Source organism: Panthera leo, chromosome A1 (genome assembly GCF_018350215.1).
Source record: "Panthera leo isolate Ple1 chromosome A1, P.leo_Ple1_pat1.1, whole genome shotgun sequence".
NCBI classification, from domain to species: Eukaryota; Metazoa; Chordata; class Mammalia; order Carnivora; family Felidae; genus Panthera; species Panthera leo.
In genome coordinates, this window is record NC_056679.1 from 47,425,233 (window position 1) to 47,450,166 (window position 24,934).

The 24,934-nt window shown below is 39.3% G+C and overlaps 1 protein-coding gene across 2 annotated transcripts; it reads left to right on the forward strand.

Moving 5' to 3' along the window:
- The first annotated feature begins 801 nt into the window (after nt 1-801).
- On the forward strand, nt 802-23,959 carry KLF5 (Kruppel like factor 5). 2 transcript variants are annotated; one of them, XM_042927820.1, is made up of 4 exons: nt 802-984; nt 7,803-8,676; nt 9,683-9,742; nt 21,953-23,955. In XM_042927820.1, exons 2-4 carry the CDS (start codon nt 7,815-7,817, stop codon nt 22,129-22,131), a joined length of 1,101 nt encoding a protein of 366 aa, XP_042783754.1. In that variant the 5' UTR covers nt 802-984; nt 7,803-7,814; the 3' UTR covers nt 22,132-23,955. The 2 variants fall into 2 exon arrangements, with proteins under 2 accessions (XP_042783754.1, XP_042783745.1); XM_042927811.1 differs by lacking the exon at nt 802-984 and adding an exon at nt 4,868-5,451 and having other exon boundaries at nt 21,953-23,959.
- The last annotated feature ends 975 nt before the right edge of the window (nt 23,960-24,934 follow it).

Consider the following 24,934-nt stretch of genomic DNA (forward strand, 5'->3'; position numbering starts at 1 on the left):
AAGTAAATAAAAACATTAAAAAAAGTTAAAAAAAAAAGAATTTATTTTTAAGTAATCTCTACACTCATGTGGGGCTCAAACTTAGCCCTGAGATCAAGGTCACATGCTCTTCCTACTGAGCCTGCCAAGCACCCCAAAAGAACCAACTTGTGGTGGGGGTGATTTTCTCTACTATAAATATTTTTTAATAATGTGATTTCTGACAGCAGAACAACAGTCACTGCATGGGTATATTATTGAATTATTTTCCTGGTGTTGGTCACTTGGGATATTTCCAATTTTATTTGTTTTTATATATGTAATATGTAATATATATTTCCTAGAGGGGGAATTATCTGTCATTTTAAAGATTATTTCCATTTTAAAAAACATTCTTATTTACTTATTTATTTAAGTAAGCTCTATGTCCAGTGTAGGGCTTGAACTCAAGACCCCGAGATCAAGGCTCACACACTCTACCTATTGAACCAGCCAGAAGCCCCAAGGTTGCTCCGTTTTTAGCCATCTTCATGCTCATTGTCAAATTATCCTCCTCAAAAGTTATATGAGTTTACTTGACCATCACCAGTGGATAGAAGTCCTGAAGAGCCAGTATGGGTCTTAGCACTGCACATTTCGTTGACAAATTAACCTCCAAAAGGGTACTGTGCAGTTCATTTGAGCATTCACTGTGCACGGCCCCACGGTAGGGCCATGACTGCTTTTGTCAGCACATGTGTAGCAATTGGCTCAAAACATCACTCATTGTGATGCTGGCGATGTGGCCTCCTTAGTGTTCCAAAAGATTGTTTGGTATGACGGCCTCAGTTCAGGGTTTTTCTCTAACCTTTCCTATCATGTTTGAAGTCAGAATTCAAACACTGTACAGTTTGAGCTACAGTATGCCTGGCCTATAACTTGGTTCAAGGCATTTATATTTATGTCATTTTTGTCTGCTTATTATACTAACAAGGTGGAAAAAGCTATCCCAGTCCCTCCCACAAGGTAAAATTCTGGTTTGTTTTTGTGTGTGTGTGTGTGTGTGTGTGTGTGTGTGTGTGTGTGTGTGTCTATTACTAGAGTTTTAAAAATAGGTTAGATAAATAACAGTACATTTAGGATTAAGTACACACAGAGTTTTATGAGATAGTTCATAAAGAATATATTTAAATCCAAACTTAATATAAACTTTTATTTCTTGAGAAGTGTGGTGGGAGATAGTGCAAAAGTAGACTATTAACTTTTTTCTTAAGATAACCTGTTAATTTAGACACAAAAAAGGTATATTAATCCTATTTAAATTACATATTTTTTCAACAAAAGGGATGAAAAGGCCATCTTTTCTTGTGTCTGTTAACCTTTGAGTCAAAATGGTTGGAATTCTGACTCCTCTCAGTTGAAGCTGCCATCTACCGTGTCCTTTTCTCAATGACTTTTTATTTAATTTGAAGGGCGGCTTAAAACAGTTCCATTAATGAAAACATTAAAAGATTAAAAACGTGAAATGTTTCAGAGGACAATAATTTTGTTTTTTTATGTGTCTATTGATACAAATTCGAACACTTGGTAGGCTATCAATATCAAGAAAGTCATTTTAAATCGAATGATCTTACCCCAGAGAAGATTATACTCCCTTAGAAAAAAGGATTTTTTACTCATTCTCGTGCTTTTCCTGTAGTTCAATATCACTTGGTAATTTGATTCTGAATTTATGGAAATGGAATATTCCATGAATATTTTCCAAAGTGAATAAAATGTCTAAAATTGTCCTCATTTCAAGCTCTCCCTGACATTTTGGCTGAACAACTGAACACAGATACTTTTTTTGCCGTGTCTTCTTATGAACGTTGCCCGAGTGATAGCTTCATATTTCTCTCATCTCATCATTCAGAAGCTATTTATCCATGTTTTTCCACTGCCTCCTTTAAGTCTCCTCCCTGCCCCCCCATCACTGAATGCCTGTTCAGCCCCCACACATTCAGGCGTATTTATTCCCGTAAAGATAGTGACACTTATGGTTTATTCTAAGACTAAATCTGTGTTGCCCAGTGACTAAGGACTTAAGCATGCACACTGCTTCTATGCTTACCCTCCTACCTAACTTGACGACTCAACTTTATTTTTTTCCCTCAGAATTTTCTGTTTTGGCACAGTTCAGTTAACATACCACTGCCAGGCCACTAATTGATTTCTGAAACCTGACATTTGTTTTTTGTTTTCTCCTATCTTCCCTAATGGTACAGCACTACTAAGCAGGAAGGAATGCAAAGAACTAGAAAGTTCAAAGTAATTGAGGATCTGTCCATTCACCCTGTCTGGCGTCATGCCAATGTAGAACCTGGAACATTTGAAAAATATTTATCAAGTTTTAACCCTTTTTACTAAGGTTGATGAACCAGGTTTTCAGCGGTAGCATTTGTGTTAACAGCAAGGCAGCTTGGTTGAACATATTCCTTATAGGTTCAGAATCGCATGGCAAATGTCTCAGAAAAGGATTACTTTCTGATTTCTGTGCTATTGTACAGGGCTAAGCTAGTCATTTTCTGTGAGACTGCCGAGCCAGGCATTTGAGAGAAACCATTACTTAAAAGTGGCAGCCCTATGTTATGAATCCTTATGTCAGAAATGAAATTTAAATAAATGCTACTAGAGTTGAACAAAAAAAGATTGTATTCCACTTTTCTACCAAAAGTTGTGAACACAACAGTAGCTATCTGTATCTGTATTCATTACGAAAAGTGGAAATGTGAAAAAAATTAACAGGACTTCACAAATATTTTATTAAAAGCTTACCAAATGGCTGGGTTTTGTTTTGTTTTGCTATTGAGAAAGCATTTGCAAATGAAAGCATGTTAAAAAATGGTGTGAGATATACCAATATTTCCAGTAAAGTAACTGGATTTTATGGCAGTGAAAACGTAGGTTGAGATAACAGGCCACTGATGCTCTGATAAAAAAGACAAAAGAAAATGTTTAGAGAGGCTTAGAGGCAAATTAAAATATAAACAGGTACCAAATCGTATTGAACCTAAGTTAAAAAGAGTATGAAAGTTCTCTTCAGGCTTTATCACACTCAGTTTTGATCATGTTATCAGCATTATAACTAAACACCTTTCAATTTTCAATTTTTTAAAAAAAGTAATATTAAATCCCGTACCAATTCTGTAATGTTTCTAAGTTATTTAATTACATATCTGGGCTCAATATTAGAGAAAATCAGGACAGCTTTGAAAAGGTGAAGGTGTATACTATGGGACTGTTTGCTTAGAAAAAACTTGCAAAAACACTTAGTAAATACTACTTTGGTGACACGAAAGTAGTCATCAACCATTCTCTGGAAGAAGTGATCACAGCCATAAAAATGAATCATTTATTAGCAAGAAGGAAATGAAAAGGAGAAAAAATATTTTACAGCGTGATTTTGCTTTCTAATAATAAATTCCTCTAATATTTCATGTGTATATTATGTTTTTAATCTACACATTGAAATGAGATCCACACTTTTAGTAGGTACACTCTTTGAACATTTTTCTAAAAACTCATTTTTGTTTGTTTGTTTGTTTTAAACTGTTATCCCGTGAAGTGTGAGTAGGCTATTGTATATGTAAAATTATCTCATGGCATAGTGTGCTGTCAACATATATACATATGTAGTGAAATACCAGGCATTTTTATTGCAGTTTATTGTTCCGGCTTCTCAATAAGTCAGATAAAATCACATACAAGACATTAAGGATTAGGAAAGTGTTTTCCTTAGGTGATTGTTGGCAAAACTTCACCTTCCCATTAGAATATAGTTAGTGGATGGTAATATATTTGACTATTACTTTCCTACAAAATTGGATTCCCAGTTTTCAGAGCTGCTGCGTGTCTAATGTTTGTGGCTTCTTTGGTTATCTCTTCGTAGGAAAAGGTGCCACAGTGCTAGGTAAATGTGCTACGTTTTTGTTTGGTAAATATTAAACTGCATTTTTTTGAACATAAAGTGCTAGCAACAACAAGTCAAAGATGTAATCACTATTTAAATACATTTGATCTAGTCAGTCGTTAGTGCTTAAATTAGATTCCATGCTTCTGCTGGAATATTTACAAAAGCGTAAATATTAAAAACTTCAAAATCCCTATGGCCCATCCCCCTCCTCTCCATACACAGATACGAGGTAAAATGTGTATAAACTTCTAACCGTTTAAATACTATAGGGAAAAACAAGCTTTTATGCAAAGGCTTAAAAAAAAAAACACTTGCCATTACACCTTTTATTTAGGACATTCCGGATTTACTTTGCTAAATGGACATATTCACTACTAAAGATACACAGAGACAAGGGTTGTTTTTAAATTTATCACACCGCCCCTAGTTTTCCGCTAAAGAAAAGTACATTTTGTATATTTAAAAATACACACTCATGAAATAAGTCTCTAAAACCCTTGGCGCCCCCACCTATCTGCCTTCTGGGTTTCAGCCTTTGAGTTTCAGGTCCTTGCACAACACCTAAGACGTGCAAAACTCTTTTTCTCCCTAATCCTGGCAGAGAACAGTCCGAGGAGATCTCCCTCCACGTCTCCACCCTAATTCCCTCTCTTCCTAGATTCCACTCGCTTCTCTCCTTTCCTCCGCCCCCGGCTCAGTCAGCCCAATCTGTCAGAGAAGTTGTGTACAAACTGCGCGGCCGCCCTGCGCGCGAAAGCTCGTGGCCCGAGGGGGCGGGTCAACCCGGCAAAGGCGGGGCCCTGGGCGAGCTTCCCTTTTCTCATAGGCTAGCCGCTCCGGCCCGGCCGGCCTCGAGGCTTCGGGATTCGCCGCAACGCTGCCAATCAGGCTGGCTGGACCCGCCCCCCCGGAGTTGGGTAAAATAGAGGCGGGCGTCAAGTGTCAGTAGTCGCGGGGCAGGTACGCGCGCTCGCAGCTCGCTCGCGGAGACCGGCGGTGGCGGGAGTGGGCTCCGGCGAGTGAGAAAGCGCGGCGGGGCGGGGCGGGAGAAAGTGGCCGCCTGGAGGACGTTGGCGTTTACGCGTGGCGGAGCGGAAGAGTTTTGCTTTTCGTGCGCGCCTTCGAAAACCGCGCCTGCTGTTGGCTGAGGGGGTCCGCCCGGAGCCTCCCCTTCTCCGCCCGCGGCCCCGCGCCGAGCTCGCCGGCCCGAGTCAGCGTGGGCGAGGTGGGAAGCGCGCCCGACCCGCGTCCCGAGCCCGGAGTCGCCCCCTTGAGTGCCAATGGCCACGCGGGTGCTGACCATGAGCGCCCGCCTGGGACCCGTACCCCAGCCGCCGGCCCCGCAGGACGAGCCTGTGTTCGCGCAGCTCAAGCCCGTGCTGGGCGCCGCGAACCCGGCCCGCGACGCGGCGCTCTTCCCCGGCGAGGAGCTGAAGCACCCGCACCACCACCCGCAGGCGCAGTCCGCGCCCCCGCAGCCGCCGCAGCCGGCGCCGCCGCCCGCCGCGGGCCCGCGGCTGCCCCCCGAGGAGCTGGTCCAGGTAGGGAGAGCCGCTCCCCTCCCTCCGCCCCCCTCCCGGAGCTCGGGCGTGTCCCGCCGCTGCGACGCGCGGGCGACAGGGGCCGCTCCAGGCTGGGGCGTGCGTCGGGGCGCTCCGGGAGCCGGAGCTGGGTGGGCAGCCCCTCCCCGCCCTGCCGTCCTGGCCTGGGCACTCACAATCCGCAGGGACAAAGTGGGGGGACCGGAAGAGGGAGGGGTGTCCCAGATGAGTCTCCCCGGGCGGGTCGGTGCGAGGAAAGGGTAGAGGGGGACGGGTGCTCACATGCACCTTAGTGTTTCTTAGTTTGGGGGATGAGACCTCGCACCTCACGTCCAACCTTATTTAATTCCCGCCTTTCACCTTAAAGCCCCCCTCCCCCCCGCTCAGTGCCCTGCCCTCGGAGGTCCCCCCCACCGTCGTCTCGGGTTAGGTGTAAACGCAAATCGGGGTGCCGGAGAGAGGCGCCTCGGGGTGCTAGTTTCATGTCTCTTGGCTCAGCCTGCTTTAGACGCGATCTCGGGGCTGCCTTTGGGAACCGAGAGTTAGAAAAGCTAAGGTCGTATTGGAGCGCTTATTTTTCCTTAAAAAGAAAGACCAAAAAAGACCGGGGGTGTTGTTTTCTTCATGTGCGCGTAAATTTCCTCCCGGAGCCGCGTTGAAAGCTGGCAGTTGGCTTTTACACTTGCCCGGCAGCCGAATTAGAGCAACCGCCTGTTTCTTTCGCCCACGCAGGGAGTCATATAGCCCAGAAAAAACTTCCCGGGACTTTTAGCCTGTCCCAAGGAAAAAAAAAAAAAAAAAAAAATTGGAAACATACCCACATGCAAACAGCTGGAAGAGCTAAAATCAGAAACCACTAACCACCACGGGAGCGAAGTGCACGAAAGGGTTTAGTTCGGTTTATTTCGAGACGCTTCATTTAATAGCCCCTTGGTATATTGCGTATTTGCTGCCCAGCTCCTGCTCCGGGTGGGCTGCGAGCGTCGTCGTGCTGTGAACGGGCAGTGGCATTTGTCAGAGATGTGACTCACATGACTAGAGCGTTAATTTTTATTTTTAAATCGCGTGTATCTGGGAAACCCAGTCTGCATCCGCACCGAATGATACCAAGCCCGATATGAAACGCTTTTGAAATTAAGTAGTAGCATATATATATATGTGTATGTGTATATATATATATATGTATATAATGCCATGGTTAATAGTTCAGTTGGATGAGCCATTTAATTGGTGGATTTTTTTTTTCTCTTAAAATTTACCTTTCAATGTTGAAAGATTAAAATAAAAATGAACTTTGTTATACTAGAATAGACGATAGCTGTAAAAAGACTGGGTGAGACAAGCTGGATTATGTCCTTAAAAAATCACCACTTGGAACCGGTTTGGTTATTTCAGGTTTGTCACTTTTCTGCTTAAGAGACACCAAGAGGATGAGGGATGATTGAGCTTTTTACAGAGTAGGGGGGAATGTAACATTGGCCCACTGAGGAGGACGTGATAAATGTTTTGCTGATGACTGTGCTAGTGATACAGCAGCCTCTCCCCACCCACGGGCGCCTTAGCACCACTCTACCAAGGGAGTGATTTTCCCCTAGGTAATTAAAGATCTGTTTTAGATAGGGATATGAATAGGAACATTTCATTATCATATTAACCAATTACAGAATCTGCTGATTAAAATCAACATTTAGATCAAATGTTGAAAGTGAAGTTTTGTTCTTTCAGTGGATACTGTGTTTTGCTCAAGACTTCATATTTAAGTTTCCAGTGACCTATAAATGAGAAAAGGCCCTGAAATAGCCAAGGAGTATGTTTTATATCAGCTATTTTAACAATATCTATCCAAACAAAACAGAACTTTGCAATATTATTTTTAAGGTTGGTTTGCTTAGGTTTTGTTTAAACATACCTATATTAATATAAATATGGCATGAACAGAGTTGAGGTGGTTTGGCAATATTACAATACTGTACTTAAGTTGCAAACTCAATTGTAATGGGGCAGGGAACCCTGCTCGTATGTGAGTTATAAAAAAGTACACTTTATTATTCATTAGAAAGGAACATGTTTTCTGTTTGCCTTTTTTTTTTCCTTGATTTGCCTCTTTCACTTATTGTCCGGGGCTGATTGTGGGAGCGATTTTACCAAATACATGTTGTAGAGGATTTCATGAGGCTTTCCGTAAGCCAGTTCTTACACAACTGACAAATAAACCTGATATGTTTGTAAGCAACACCAAGGAGTGTGCCCTAGTACTTCTCACAGGTATTGTTGGGATTTTTGGTTAAGTTTGTCCTCACTCGGATGATGAATTAGGTGGGTTATGCATGTTTGTATCTCTTCTTTTCTAGACACGATGTGAGATGGAGAAGTATCTGACACCTCAGCTTCCTCCAGTTTCTATAATTCCAGAGCATAAAAAGTATAGACGAGACAGTGCCTCAGTCGTAGACCAGTTCTTCACTGACAGTGAAGGGTTACCTTACAGTATCAACATGAACGTCTTCCTCCCTGACATCACTCACCTGAGAACTGGCCTCTACAAATCCCAGAGACCGTGCGTAACACACATCAAGACAGAACCTGTTACCATTTTCAGCCACCAGAGTGAAACGACCGCCCCTCCTCCGGCCCCGACCCAGGCCCTCCCTGAGTTCACCAGTATATTCAGCTCCCACCAGACCGCAGCTCCAGAGGTGAACAATATTTTCATCAAACAAGAACTTCCTACACCAGATCTTCATCTTTCTGTCCCTCCCCAGCAGGGCCACTTGTACCAGCTACTGAACACCCCGGATCTAGATATGCCCAGTTCTACAAACCAGACAGCAGTAATGGACACTCTTAATGTTTCTATGTCAGCCGCCATGGCAGGCCTTAACACACACACCTCTGCTGTTCCGCAGACTGCGATGAAACAATTCCAGGGCATGCCCCCTTGCACATACACAATGCCAAGTCAGTTTCTTCCACAGCAGGCCACTTACTTTCCCCCGTCACCACCAAGCTCAGAACCTGGAAGTCCAGATAGACAAGCAGAGATGCTCCAGAATTTGACCCCACCTCCATCCTATGCTGCTACAATTGCTTCTAAACTGGCAATTCACAATCCAAATTTACCGGCCACCCTGCCAGTTAACTCGCAAAGCATCCAGCCTGTCAGATACAATAGAAGGAGTAACCCTGATTTGGAGAAACGACGCATCCACTACTGCGATTACCCTGGTATGTGACTTTTTTACCTGGTTGAAGCATCAATACGTGTGCCTTGTGTGCACCTGTAACCTCAGGTTTTAAATTTACATAAAGTAGTGGTTGACACTGAAAAAAATCATCTACTTTGTCCTTTTCATGTCTCAGTCTCTGTACTGGACCCTGGGATGTAACTGTTTGTCTGTTGCTTGTTTTTACGTATTGAGAAGTGGCTAAGATATTCTGGAAAAAAGTTACTTTGGACTTCTTTATTTTTAATATTAAACAAAATTTTGCATTTTGAGTTAGGCCAGAGTTCCTTTGTTTAAACACCTGAATTGGAATTTCAATTCTAAATTAAGTTCCCTGAAAAGAGATTAAGTTGAGAAAATAAAGCATGGTAATGAAGTGGGGAATGAATAGGCTGTTCTCATGATGGCAGATTACAGGACTCTCTACAGAACTGATTTAAGGATGGTTCTGTTAGCATATGAGCGTACGCTTGTTCTTGAATGAGATGTGGCCCAAAACGTAAATTGATGATGGTAATGACTTTATCTACAAGTTGCTGGCATAAGCTAGTTTATGGTTAATACAGGGTATAATTTATTGACCATGGTACACAATACAGCATGATATACTAAATGAAAAAACAAGAAATGTAGTAGTACAGAAAACTGCAGTCATCTTGGATAATGGTTTAACATTGTCTGCTCTAGAGCCATTAAAAGTTTTTAAATCGCTGAAGTATATGTTACTAGTATAAAGCACCTACTGTAATATAAACAAAAATTTCCCATGTGTAGCTCACTTGATTATCTGCTCTTCCTGTTAAAGTGGTACATAAAGTAAATCACTTTATACCTTTAATAAGGTAACAGGGGAGCACTCTTGCTTCTTTTAAAACTGACGCTTCAAATATCTTCTAGCATGAGAGATTTCTTCTTTAAAGCCAGATTTTAAACACTGAATCATCAAATGTAAAGATTTCAAAAGGATCTCCGAAATGACAAGCTGTTCTTTCTCTCCTTTATTTCAGGCTGCACAAAAGTTTATACAAAGTCTTCTCATTTAAAAGCTCACCTGAGGACTCATACTGGTATGTAATTTTCTTGTTAATTCTGTGAGTTGTGTAAATAGTGTAAGTGGTATTCATCCTTTTAAAAGCCAACACGTGTTTGATCTCTTCTTTCTTCTGTCAACTTTTATTTTTTAATGGCCTACCTTTTCAGCACTGGCTTGGCTCAGAATTCAGTTCCACGAAGAAAAGTCTGGTTCCAGGAAGGCTGATGTTCCCTTACCAAGGCCTTGCCCTGTCACCTCACGTAGAATTAATTACCTGAAAACGTAAACAATGATGTTTACTAATGGATTTTAAAACTTTAATGGCACTGCTATTCCCGTCTTGAAGGAAAAAAATGTAACTCATTTTCTTTCCTCCATAACAAAGCAGTCCATAAGCTATATAGTTCCGTATAGTTCCCTAAGCTATATTCAATGCTAAAAACTTTTCCATTTAGCACGTGAAGCATAACTGCTTAATACAGTGTCTTTAATTTCACCTTTAACCTGAAGTTTTTGTTTAGCTTGTTTTCTGTGGTTGATGAATGAAAGGTAGGGCAGAAACTGCAGAGTATTAAAGCCAGGCAAAGATAGGGTCATGGTTTAAAAGTTCTTCTGCACCCTGTGCCAGCCCATATTTGAGGTATTTGGGACTGTGTCTTTATTCTGGCTTATATTTCATCCTTGTTTAGAATGTGCTCTTAAGCTTAGTCACTTTAATTTTATAAATGTTTGTTTTGTCGGGCCTATATAATCACTTTTAAGTGCTTTTTAATTTTAAAACTGTATTTTAGAACCCATTTTAGGACAAAACTACATGGCATCCTTAAAAAGCTTCCAAATACCCAAAATGTTTTCAAATATATAGGTGATTAACTATTTGTGGTTTTCTGAAAAGGCCAGCCCTGAAGGAAAGAACTTATACAAAATGATTGTTATTTTGTTCTCTCAGTAAATTCAGCCTTACCTAAAGTTCAAAGAATAAGTTTGCTAATAAAAGCAATGACCTAGCAAAATGTTTTATTCCATCATTGCTATGGAAACCAAAGTATTCAACAGTTCCTTTGAATGGGTCGTTGGATTAGTGTGAGAGGACTTGAATCTCCCCAGGCTAGATGTTACTATGGAAATTGAGTTTTGATAAATGAAGTAGTTATCTCTAACTGCTGCATTAAAAAGTAAAAGCCTTTGAACAAAGGTCAGTGCTGAGATACAGGACTGGGAGGAATATGGCTGCAGACATTTTGTATGCATGTAAGGAAGTATTACTTGATATCTCAGTGATAAACAGTACTTATTAAAATCTAAATAGTGTTGGCAACAACTGTAGATTCCAGGACTTTCTGAGAAATTGCTTTTAAAGAAAAGACATCTCATGGTGTTTATCAATGAAATGAATGGGTTGTTTTGGCCTGAAGTTTTTAGATATAGACAAGGTGGTTATATAAAAGGAAAGACCCTACATAAGCAGCTCAGAGTAGAAATTATATTTATAGTTCAACAAATAGCCATCAAGCTTATAGTAAACTCAGTCTGAAGTTTTCAAATGCAAATGATGGCCAAGAAAATATTCCATATAGAAATATTAAAATAGCCACTTATAGAATAAATGTTATATTAGAGAAGGAAACATTGAAAATGGATTTTTATCTGGATTTTGATTCATGGGAAATGGAAATAAATTTGAGACATTTGAACTACTGTTTTTTTCTTCTTTGAAAGTCCTTGAAATGGGAGATAGGAAGGAGGGAATGTGTTTTTCATGAGGTTAAAGTCTCCTAATAAAAGGAGTGCAATTGCATATCATGCTGTAATCAACTGCTTATTGCAGGGATGTAGTCCGAGCGTATCTGAATGGCCTTACAACCCTTGTCAGGGTTTAGTGCTCGGAATGCTTATAGCTGGGATTCTGGAACTTGACCTGCTGGCAAAGAAATTTAATAGTGAGCTGTCTTAACAATGCCCTTACTAATAAAATCAAACTAAAAAAGAGGACCCAGGCCTAGTTAGGGTCCCATGCTCACCTGATCATAAATGCGTGGCCATCGACATCTAATGAATGAGACCATGTAATCCAGTTTAATAAAGTTTTGTTTGATAGTTTCTCAAATGCCTTGGGGAGGGTTTGTAGTAGACTTGTTCATCTGGCTAAACCCGTTCTTGGGTAATCATAGAGCATTGAGGTTGTTTTCTCCTCATTTCTAGTTTCTAGACAATGTCTTTTAAAATTACCTGTGCTCTCTCATTGCATCCTCCCCGCCTTGCCTGTTTTTTAATGAATGTATCTGAAGCCAGAAAATTCTTGTTTTGTTTTTTTCTTCTTCCTTTTAAGGCCCTCGTCTTTTTTTCTTTCCTTCTTTCTTTCCTAATTCCTTCCTTCCTTCCTTCCTTCCTTCCTTCCTTCCTTCCTTTTCTCTTTTCTTTTTAGTGTTTATTTATTTTTGAGAGAGAGACAGAGTGCAAGCTGGGGAGGGGCAGAGGGAGAGAGAGACACAGAAGCCAAAACAGGCTCCTTGCTCTGAGCTGACAGCACAGAGCCCGACATGGGGCTCGAACTCACAAAATGTGAGATCATGACCTGAGCCAAAGTCATACAGTCATACGCTCAACCAACTGAGCCACCCAGGCGCCCCAAGGCCCGGGTATTTCTAAATAACTTATGTAATACCTTTTGTGGGTTTTTTTGTTACACGCCCCCTGCTGCACCCCCCTCCCGACCCTGCCCTGGACAATTTCTTAGGAGATTTTTAAAATAGTCTATATGGGATAGATTTGGTATTTGATATAAAAATTACTTTTTAAATGATTGCCATTTTGCAGGCAGAATGTGAAAAGCACCATAGCATTTCTTTGGAATATAATTGTAATTGCTTTAAAATGTCAAGTTACCTTATGTTGTAAAAATGATTTAAGCAATTAAAACAAACTACATCTGAGTTCTATTTAATTACTTATTCTGGATTTTTAGACAGTAAATGCTTCTTAACTTGCAAATTGAACATAAGGAAATGGTCTTTGCAAATCAAGACCTTTTTTATTTTTTCATTTTTTTTAATGTTTAGTTTTGAGCGAGAGAGAGAGAGACAGACAGAGAACCAGAAGGGAAAAGGTAGAGACAGATGCAGAATCCGAAGTGGGCTCCAGGCCCCGAGCTGACAGCAGAGAGCCTGACGTGGGGCTCGAACTCACAAACTGCAAGATCATGACCCGAGCCAAAGTCAGACGCTATACTTACTGAGCCACCCAGGTGCCCCAAAACAAGACCTTTTTTAAAAAATTCAGGATGAAAGTAGAAGTTAACCAGCAAAGACCCATAGCATTCAAGTTTTTCTGAGTTCACATACTTTGATTTCTGTATTCATAAAGAATATGTGAGTAATACAGAGGTCCATCTTTGCATGGTTACACAATACCTGAAATGTACTTGCCTGTATTCTAGGGACTAGTTCTGTTTCACTTAAAAACATGTTATATGTACATATAACATACTTCCAGGTCTATAGAGGTGCCCCTTATGGGGTTTGTGTTACTTGTAATGCATGTTTATTATATGGTGCCTCTGGCTGCTTCTAGGCAAGTGTCAAGTGGTATATTGTACTTTTTAAAAGCATTTAAATGTGGGCGTTCTACTGAAATTTGTGTATGCCTTTTGATGTATACATACATCAAGGGGCTATACCCATTGCCATCATTTAAAAGTTGCTCCTGACCACCTGTTAAAGAAAAGATTCACATATCACTTTACCCTTACAAATCAGCATGATTGTTTAACTGACTCTTGAATCAAATAGAATAATCTCTAACCAGCAGGATAGTTGTTTCTGCTCATATACTTTGCTATCTTTAATTTCATAATGAAGATTTAAAGTAATTCTGAGCACAGGCTTGGGGCCAGAAAAGGCAAAATGTATAGGAAAAAAAAATTAAGGCTGTAGGTACAAAGAAAAATTTGCAAGAAATTGAAAAATTTTCTGTGACTGCTACTGGTTTGTTGGTATGCCTATGAATATTGCTTTTACATCGAGTTTGGAAATTTCTTTGAAAATGGTGTTTATGGTTTAGTAAAAAGTGCTATTCTCCAAAGAAAAAAGTTCTGAAAAATTGTGAACTCAATACAGATGTTTGAAATCCTAGTGGCTTTTAGTCACATGTGTGGATATGTTCTGAACCCTAACGAATATGCTGCAGTGGTTGGGAAATTAGGGTATGGTAACATTTTTTAGATCATTTATCAGTCTCAGCTATCTGAAACAGGACAGAAAATGAGCAGTTGTACAGAGAAAGTCTTTGAGCAGCACACAGGCTTGGCTCAGGTATCCTTTAGACCGAGACTGTATACATAGGCCTTTTCGTGGGCACCAAATCTCAGAACGGCTTGCCAAGAGTCGACAAGAAAAGGACAATTGGAAGCACCCCCACAAAAGAAAATGGAAACCTACAATAACACAGGAACACAAACGGGGCTCAGTGAAGCACGGTACTGTCCGTGCTGCATTTTACAGTGGGCTGTGTTTGGGGTGCTTTGTTTAATTAAGAAAGAATTCCACAGTAAGTTTTGGAAAGATTTTTAGCCCAAGCCTCATTTTAAGGGGGTAATCCCCATGTTGTGCCTTACCTGCTTGTGTGGAACACTTTATTTCCTAATGACATTTATGTTAAGGTGTTACTGTGTATACTTTAAAGCTATAATCTCTGCCCGAGATGATTTTAGTTTCAGTTTAGGTACTAAAAAGCCCTGATGTAAAATTTTAATTTTCTATCTAGGTCTTTATTCTACACTTATTATCTATTTAATGTATTAGGTATAGATTTGCATCTAAAAATATCGACAAGGTTGACAATAATTTTCATTTGTGGTATTTTGCGACTAAAAGAAACATTCAAAATGTTCCAAACACGAGTTACTCCCTTTTTGTGGAATTGTGGAAGGGAGTGAAAGGCTTTAAAAAACACATATAGGAACAATTTCACTTCCTTAGAAAATTATTTAGAGCTAAAATCAGCACTAAGTCTCTCTCCCTCTTCCTGTAGGTAGCTAGTTAGATCCGATAGATGGCCTTAATTGACATCATACAGTTTGGATCTAGAGATCAGTACGTTGGTGTGTAACCTGGTAACCTGTGTTGTTAGAGGTGGAAAAGTTGTGCAGGATGAAATTATTTAGTATCCAATGGATTTTTTGAGTCTGTATTTGAAAAATATGCAGGAAAAAGTGTCACATTTAGCTTGTGTCAGATGTTACTAGTTAAAATTCTTAAATTATTTTTATTTGCAGCTTTGAGATTTATTTTCTATATTGATGATTTCAAGCTTATATAAGAAAAGTAGTGGCTTAAGAGGCTTGCTAGTTTAGACCCCTGGAAAGGTATTTATGAGTGTGAAAGCTTAGAAACAATTTCTTTTTAATGACTCACTGGGAAGATTAAACTTTGCTTCTAGGACTTGTTCTTTCATCTGAAAAACATTTACATAGGAAATTGATTAAGCATTGTTTTGAGATGATAAAGCTTATCGAAGGTTAAGAAGTAAAATTTGATTAAGCAAACATTTTGACTGATCTTGTGGAGAATCCAAAGAGAATCTTTTCTTCCCTTTTGTTCTTATAAACTAGTGGGAGGAGATAGTTCATAAGCAGGTTAAATGGAATTGCCGAAGCTGAGATAGAAATAATCAGCTGTGAAGGTAGAATGTAATTTTTTTTTAAGTAATAATTTAATCATCCAAGGTTTTTACACCAGTAGATATTTTTAGTTCTATAGAATGTAGTAGCTGTTTACTTGATGACCTACATTTTTTTCTGGTGGAAGATTAGAAACAAAGTATTGTCCTACTTTAGTAAAAGTATCACTGTAGCAGCATTCCTATTCTGTCAGCTTGTATTATTTATATTCAAGGATCTTTAACTCTGATTAGGGGGAGTTAAACTCTTTTAGAAGAAGTATATCTCAGGTAACTTTCATTAAAAAATATCTAGGCAGCAGAATGTTTCTTCTTGACTGCTTTATAAATAAAAACCTTTAAGAGCTGGGAAAATTCTTAAGGTAACCATAGTGCCAACTAGAGAAAAGAATATCTAGTACTCCTTCAGTGCTAGAAAAATGAAAATACAGAAGTTTTCTATTTTGGTTGAAAAAGAAAAGGTTTCACAGGTTTTTAAAAAATTCAGTTTGGGTTCTTATTACAAGAAGGTGAATCTGAGTGTTGTCTTTTTATCAAACTCAAGAACTGGTATTTCATTAACACTATTAATGAGGAAGGATTTTTCCATTGTTTTTGTCAGGAACCCTTAGGAGAAGTGGCAGAAACTTAGGAGCCTAGAGATTCACTCAGTAAGGAGATAGACTGCAAATGTATCCCCATCCTGTCCCCCTTTGGGTTTGGCAGGTCACTGTTCTTTGGCCCCAGTAGTCCCTTTGCTGTTTGACCAGCAGTAGGAGCTTCACAACTGCTTAGTTTTTCATCAAATCTAGTCCAATTCTGTCAAAGAAAACTTGTTTATGTAGAGTTTGTTTATTCTTCTACACTTTATGTGATGGATAATAAATGGACCCTGTGCTTAGTGGATTCTGAACATGTCCTGCCTAAAAGCATGGTTCTCACCTAGGCATACATTTAGTGAGATTGTCCTCAGCGGTTCTAGGCAGAACAGAACCAGCAAAAGCCCTGCTCAAAGTAGAGGGGAAAGAGAGAATCTGGTAGACTCACACCAGATCCTCTCCTGTCTCTTATGCCTTCCCTCCTTTTTGTTAATGGAAATATCCGAGTTGGTCAGACTTGGGCCGGACGTGATTGTTCCAAAGATGCCTATGAGAAGTGTGGCATTGCAGCTGGAATAGAAGATCCTCTCTGCCCTAGAGGAACTTCCAAAGCTAGTTTAGGAGGCAAAACACAGCTGTTTGAACCCTCTTACACAGATATATGTATAAGTGCAAATGAGGCATTCAAAACAAATGTAAGTGGTGATGGGGATAGACAGAAGTGGAATGATCTCTCCTGGACTGTTCAGAGGTTTTCTGGAAGGGTTAAGATGAATCAGATTATAAGGAAAGGGATAAATGTGTGAACTGACCGCAAATTGACTGGCAGGGAGAAGGGAATTTCTTAATTTTAATATCCTTTAATCAGTTTCCTAAAAGTGGATAGATTATTGACAGGGATACTATATCTAGTAAATACTAGATGCATTTTGCAAACACAAATAATACTAATTTCTGAAGTGAACTGTTTACCCTTCTGTTCCAAGTGTAGGAGATGTGCTACAGTGAGCTTTAATAAAAAGATTTTTTAAATGGAAAATTACTGGCAAAGATATATGAAAACATGAATTAACGAGCCCAAATCATCCTACCTTATCTTTTTTAGATATTGAATATTTTCCCCCATGAATTTAATATTGTGATTATTTCCTCTTTTTTGAATAATTTTTTTAATGTTTGTTTATTTTTGAGAGAGAGAGACAGAGACAGAGAGACAGAGACAGAGTGTGAGCAAGGGAGGGGCAGAGAGAGAGGGGGTGACACAGAATCTGAAGCAGGCTCTGGGCTCCAAGCTGTCAGCACAGAGCCCAATGCGGGGCTCAAACTCACAAACCGTGAGATCGTGACCTGAGCTGAAGGCCGCTTAACCAACTGAGCCACCCAGGAGCCCGTTTCCTCTTTTTTAACTTGTATTAGAATATATATAGACTGTTTCAGACTAAATTCTTTAAGTGTATAAAATATTAAGTTGCATAAAAACATTTTCCTTCTGAAATAGGAGCTGATTTGAACTTTTAAGAACTACATTCTAAGAATTAAGATTAAGAAAAAAGATTAAATACAGACTATTGAAATAATTTATTCCACTTTGCATTGTTTTGTTTCTCAGAATGGGAAATGGATTTTAAGTTCTTTGAGTTCAGAGACTGTTTTTGTTTTTGTTTTTAACAGGAGAAAATCAAAAGATTAAGTCCTATTTGTTTTTTCAAGTCATTTAGTACAAGCTACACTCTCATTTACTAAGCATTGATTTTAATCCTGATGGGTTTTAGTCTCTATCAGATATAGTTGATAGATAGAATTATTTTTAGTTACCAGGAAGGAGACCAGATGTGCAAATTTGCTGTAACAAACTTTTTTTGTTTGTTTGTTTAACATTTTATTTATTTTTGAGACAGGGAGAGACAGAGCATGAACAGGGGAGGGTCAGAGAGAGGGAGACACAGAATCCGAAACAGGCTCCAGGCTCTGAGCTGGCAGCACAGGGCCCGACGTGGGGCTCGAACCCACGGACCGTGAGATCATGACCTGAGCCGAAGTCGGCCGCTTAACCGACTGAGCCACCCAGGCGCCCCACTGTAACAAACTTTTTAAAAAGTTACCTAAAGTAGCCATTCTGAGAAATATTTCCATTTGTGATATATTTCTTTTGTTAGAGTCTGTGTGGAACATTCTAGGGAAAGGCCTTGGTATGAATCTATTGAATATGTTCAGCAGAGCAGAGAAACCTCCCATTCTGTTGTGGCAGGTTCCAAAGTCCTATTTTATCTGTTTATCAGAGGAAAAAAAATAAGATTTTTTTTTTTAGTCCATCGCTGAAGATTTCAAATACGCTGTAAACATGTTCTGCGAACCCCTTGAAATTTGTTTAGCCTGGGGTAAAGGGAAACCATCATTAGGTGATATTTGGGCATTGTCAGAACAGTTTGTGAGACCCCCACTGATCCTGAAAGGTGGGCCTCCACTGAGGGCTGGCTCAGCCAGAGTATGCCTTGTGCTCACCTTCTGCAGCTGAAGGCCTGCTCTGAGTCCATTAAGCCATTCCTTGACTGACCTTCTCAAGTGGCTCTAGAATCTTTAAATAAATTTGAACAATATGTATTCCTTAAATTGTTCATGTAGAGTGTATTGGTGTTTGCTCCTGGAGGATTTAAGTAGGACAATAAGGAAAAGAGGTAGGCCCAGGTTCCTAATCTGGAGCGCATTGTGTCACTTCTTACCTCATGGAGTTATTGTGACCATTAAGTGACATAATGAGAAATACCCGACCCTGGAGTTTGCACTCAAGCGGTGTTTGTGCCTGTTCCCTACTTTTACTGGTCATGGTTTTGCTTAACATTTTTATGAAATATATTAATTGGCTTCATCAGTCCAGATGATAGAGTATGCATGTTTAACTTGAACAACTTTTAAGAAGTTTAGGGATTCCTAGCAAAACACTCCTAGATAATTTTAAAATAGCATGAGAAGATACTGTTTTTGAGATAAAGTTGAAGCTTGTTTTCCATGCTGTTCAAACTTGTCACTTTTTTCTTTTTGCCTTTGGAAAGTTTCACATTAGCAGCATGACAACTTAAAAATACAGTTGATGTTGAAAGAGCTTAACTAAATATTTTAAATTGGTGGTATTGGAAAGAGATTCTGTAAAAATCCAATTAAACCTTTGAAAGCTCTATCCTGTTGAAATAACTTAAAGGAAGTCAGTTTGGTTTCCCAGAAGTACTGTGCATAGTGTTTCTGGCTGAGGAAGAAAGGCCTGCATCTACTATTTGGCCAGAAATTGGGTACCAGCTTCCTCTATGATGTTTGACTTGAGCAGTGTTGACATTTGAACAAATCCCATAGAAACTGCCCCAAGTGGGGAATAGTTGTTCTTGCTTTTAGAGTAAAGACTTGGCCCCATAACTAATGTCCCAGACACTGGTAGTATTCTTGGCTGAATAATCTATAGATGTGCATACATTGAGAGCAAAACCCCAAATGTTTTAGGAACTTTAATGGCTACCGTTTTTCAACCAATCAGTAAAGTAAACTTTAAAAAATATTGGTGCAGTTTATTGCTTCATAGCCAATAAAAATAGTGAACAAAAAGAGTCTAGTGTCCCTTGTTTCTTAAATAAACTCTGAAAATTCAGTTCTCTTGCGATTTAATTATTAAATGCAAAAGACTAGAATGATTTCTTTTAAAATTAGGGCACTTTAGGAATTTTTTTCCTTGCCTCAGACATCAGAAATAGCTTTCTCTTTCCATTAAGTGACAGTGAAGTATTTCACCAACATGTTTGTTTTTGTGATTTATTTTTCAAGAGGAACAAAAATAAACGCTTGTGCAAAAAGTAATTTTTTACTGTTTGATTTACATCTACAAGAGTGATAGCTAGATTGACTCCTAGTATTAAGACATTTGTGTTTCATACAGGATACATGTGAATATAAGTTGAGAGGAAAGTGGTTTATTATGTTACTTAAAAGGTTGGAGTGTATCAGATTAAGTTCTTAGAATTTATAATGAGAAAAAACTGTAGGAATTGAGACTTGTATTTTTTAAATGGATGTAAACAAAACAGGGAGTTCAACTAAGTATTTGTGTCCTGGTTCAGAGGAGAGGGGAGAGGAAAGGAGGGTTGGGGATGTCTGCCATTGGAGTTGAAAGAAAAATCTCCTGTGAAATAATAGGTACGAATTTCAAAGGACTATTCTGGCCCTTCCTTTCTTCTTTGTCCTTAGGATTTTGTTTGAGTCAGAGTAGTTATGACAGCAAAAATATATTAACCACAAGCTGTGGAAATCTCGGTTGATGTGGACAATGTCTTTTAAAATTTGGACTCAGTTGAGTAATCTTACAGCTTCCTGAATGCGATACTGCTAAATCAAGACAGAAAGGTTGTTGGGCTTCATTGTGGTACTAAGAGTGTTCAAAGTGACTCTGAGGTTCTTCCCTTTCACAAGAAAAACATGTTTTAAGGAATTGAGGAGTTTGACCATTCAGTTTTAGAAGGTATCCATATAAAACTGAGCAGTAAGGGGCGCCTGGGTGGCTCAATCAGTGAAGTGTCCGGCTTCGGCTCAGGTCATGATCTCACGGTCATGCTGACAGCTGACAGCTCAGAGCCTGGAGCCTGCTTCAGATTCTGTATTTCCCTCTCTCTCTCTGCCCCTCCCCTGCTCTCTCTCTCTCTGTCTCTCTCTCTCTCTCAAAAATTAATAAACATTAAAAAAAAAAAAACTGAGCAGTAAGCCAACAGTAGTACTTTAATAAGCAAACGTATCTCACAAACTCTCATCTTAAACGAGCAAATTCCTAGAAAATTCTAACAAAATGAAATATAAATAAAGGAACTTACTAGTTAATGCTCAGTGAAACATTTTTAGGTTTTGGGGATTTATTTAGGGAAATACACGATCTTAGTTAAATAAGGTTAATTGATTCTTACACTGGGAGTTGAGACTACATTATCAATGTTAAGTGGATTTGAAAGATTAACAACAAGCACACTTCAGACAACTTTAAGAATATTACAGTGGGATTGTGGCTTATGTATCAGTTTACTAAAATAAAGAGTGCTGTGAAAGAATAGGTAGATTGAATGATTAGAGACTTTTCAAATACTATCATGCATGTAAGCTCCGTGAGGCCAGGCATTTTTGTTTTGTTGACCATTGTAACCCAAACACATATAACAGACACTGGGCAGATACGTGCATTTTTCAGCGAATGTCAGAATTACTACAGTTTCATGATTCTTCACCAAAGGGAAGTTATCAGTATCAGGCTTTCTGATCTGGTTGAAGAATTTATTAAATATCAAATGCATAAAGCTTCAACACCATTCAACTTCAGTGTTATTTTACTAGCTTTGTTTTGCTTTCATCTGACAAAAACAGGAAGACTGTGAATGTGTGTGTGCTAGAGTGAGTTTCCAAGAGTAAGTGCCCATTAGCAGCCCATTTTGGAAGCCCCGTGTTCAAAGGAGCTGACTAGTTTATGTGAAGTTCATTCGGGGCTCATTTAGAAACATTTAGGTTCACAGTTGTAGTACATTTAGTTCCTCGTATGGGTGATTTGAGGAGCTTTGAAATTTATTCCTCCCTCGGCCCATCTTACAGCTATTAGTCCTGTACAAATTTGAGTTTGTTGGTGTAGAAACTGTAATCGCACAGCAGAGATACAGCCCCCCCCCTCCCCCCGCTCATCTTGTCATCTCGTGGCTTTGCCTGTGCAGGCACAGTACATACCGATGAGCACCCACTCATCTTGCACGTGTAGAGTTGCCATTTTGCCATTCCGCAGAGGTACTGCAGACACTTGCTTCCTAGCAAACAGGGACTCGCCTCACTCGAGGCCTTGAGGAAGTTTAGGTCGTGATGGAACTCATGAACCTCCCGACTGGACCACGATTCTTAAAAGCAGTTCCTTCTCTACGATTCCTTGTCTACGATGTTTGTCTTGCAAGCAGGCCGCCTCACCTCCTCTTGGTCCCCTGTCACAGGTGAAAAGCCGTACAAGTGCACCTGGGAGGGCTGTGACTGGAGGTTCGCGCGCTCGGACGAGCTGACCCGCCACTACCGGAAGCACACCGGGGCCAAGCCGTTCCAGTGCGGGGTGTGCAACCGCAGCTTCTCGCGCTCCGACCACCTGGCCCTGCACATGAAGAGGCACCAGAACTGAGCCCCGCCGCGGCCCGCCGTGCCTATGCAATTCACACTGACGCTGTGCAGTTCATTTGGCAAAGTTTTAAACGGCAAACTTAACTACGTATATAAAAAGAAAAAAACAAAAAACTGGAAATGTATATTTTGTATATTTGACGAAACAGGGAATACATTGTATGAATACCAAAGTGTTTGGTCCTTTTAAGAATCTGGAATGCTTGCTGTAATGTATATGGCTTTACTCAAGCAGATCTCATCTCATGACAGGCAGCCACATCTCAGCGTGGGCAGGGGGGTGGGGGTTGCAGGGTGTGTTTGCAGTGTTTTTACCTAAGCACCATCATTTAATGTGACAGTGTTTAGTAAACAAGTCGGTTGGCAGGCACAGGAAGAAGGCTGGGTTGTATGTCAAGATTTTACTTGACATCGAGTAGGGTTTTTTTTCAATATTAGGTAATTCCTTAGAGGTGCGCACCCCAGCGTACCTGGCGATTCACAAATAGCCATTGAACAAATGTGGGTTTTTTGTTTTTATATGAGTTGCCTCTATTTGCTATTCGAAATTTTGTAAATATGCAAATCAGCTTTGTAGGTTTATTACAAGTTTTCTAAGATTCTTTTGGGGGAAAATCATAAATAATTCTGTTTGAAAATAAACCGTGAATACATTTACAGTTAGAATTTGTGGTAAGTTACCTCTTGAAACCTTACCAAATTCATTTCTTTCGGAGGAAGACATAATCATTCAAATGAACTTAAAGCAGATTCCATGCACTGATTAAAATAGGGTGTTTATTTTAAATATGAAAGACATTTTATATGAATTGTGAACTCAAGAGTGCAAAGATACGATACACAAAAGTCAAACCTCTTACAATAAGCTAAACACAGTATCTTTTTAGAAAAAGAAAGACTTATGTAGCTCTCACATGGCGTTGTTGGATTTACGATACAGTTTTCATATCCTGAGATGTTTGCTCGTGCAGTACTGTGGTTAAATGCCAATTTATGTGGATTTTGCATGTAATATACAGTGAGACACAGTAATTTTACCTAAATTACAGTGCAGTTTAGTTATTAATCATTGTTAATACTGACTCAGTGTCTGCCTTTAATTATAAGTGACATGTAGAAAACTTAAGGAAACAAGTGCTACATATATGCAATGTAATAGAAATGTGATGCTGATGCTGTTAACCAAAGGGCAGAATAAATAAGCAAAATGCCAAAAGGGGTCTTAATTGAAATGAGAATTTAATTTTGTTTTTAAAATATTGTTTATCTTTATTTATTTTGTGGTAATATAGTAAGTTTTTTTAGAAAATTTTCATAACTTGATAAATTATAGTTTTGTTTGTTAGAAGAGTTGCTCTTAACGTGTAAATAGATGACAAACGGTGTAAATATTTTGTAAGGCTTCAAAATGTTTATACGTGGAAACATGCCTACATAAAAAGCATAAATTGGTTGCTGTTTTGCTTCTTTTCCCCTCTTATTTTTGTATTGTGGTCATTTCCTATGCAAATAATGGAGCAAACAGCTGTATAGTTGTAGAATTTTTTGAGAGAATGAGATGTTTATATATTAACGACAATTTTTTTTTGGAAAATAAAAAGTGCCTAAAAGATTCATGTCGTGCCTTCCTTCTTCACCCATAATAGCAAAAAAAGCAAATTCCATTCCCAAAACTATTGAAAAGGCTCTGTCTTATCAGGGCAATAAAATACCAATAAAAACCCGATTCCCACATTGAGCCAAAGCTACCTTTGTTTAAGACAAAAGAAATGGATTTGTTTTAAAAGTATGATTACAAGTGTGAAGGGAGATAAGGTTCGTGAATGCTGATTTTTTTTGGTCACTACACAGACACATACTGCATTAATCTTCTCAAGATCAGTAGCTGAAAACCGTAGAGGTAACTTGCATATGCTGGTTTTATTGTCGGGAAAATAAAACAAGAATGGGACTTTTAACCTTTTTTTTTCCTTTTTAGAAGAGAAAATGATCACTGGAAGTTTATTTAATCCAGTAGCAACAAGCACACCAAGGGCTTGGTTTTTAATACCATCCTTGAATAAAAAGAAATGGGGCTTCTTAGAAATGGCTGGTTCTAGGACTAGGTTAGGAAATGGACCAAATGTGCCTGGAGCATCTTCCAGCACCAGAAAGTAAGGAAGTCATTGAAATCTCACAATATAAAGAAGGAATGAGTTGTAACCCAAAGGATAAAATAGCCACCAGCTCATACTGAAGTAAATGATTGATTAAATAGGAAAAAAGAAATCTGCAGAATCCCAATCAATTTTTATAGGTACTTTACCCTCAGAGGTAGAGCATAACTCCCCACTCCTTAAGTGTGTGTTGCACAGTAGGCAATGTGGCCTAGAGGGGAGACGGAATAACTGCAGCGGCAGAAACCCGCCCAACCCCCTCAGGCTGGTGGTCAAGGTCCACCTCGACAGTGATGAATCATGTTGATAGTACATACCCTTGATTTGATGTGATGAGAAAGGAACTGTGTCTCTGCTGTCTTCCTCCTAAAAACATGGTAACCTCGGTCCAATCGACAAAGCCCAACTTTGCATTCTACTTAAACACGTTCTACTTAAAATACCAATACTCAGTACTGTCAGGGTCTTGAAAAACAAAATATGAGAAATTATCACAGCCAAAAGAAGCCTGAGGAGACATGACTTAACTGTAATGTAAACTAACTGGGATTCTGGAACAGAAAAAAGACATTAGGGAAAAACTGAGGAAGTCTGAATGAAGTATAGAATGTAATGTATCAGCAATATTGGTTCATTATGATAAATGTA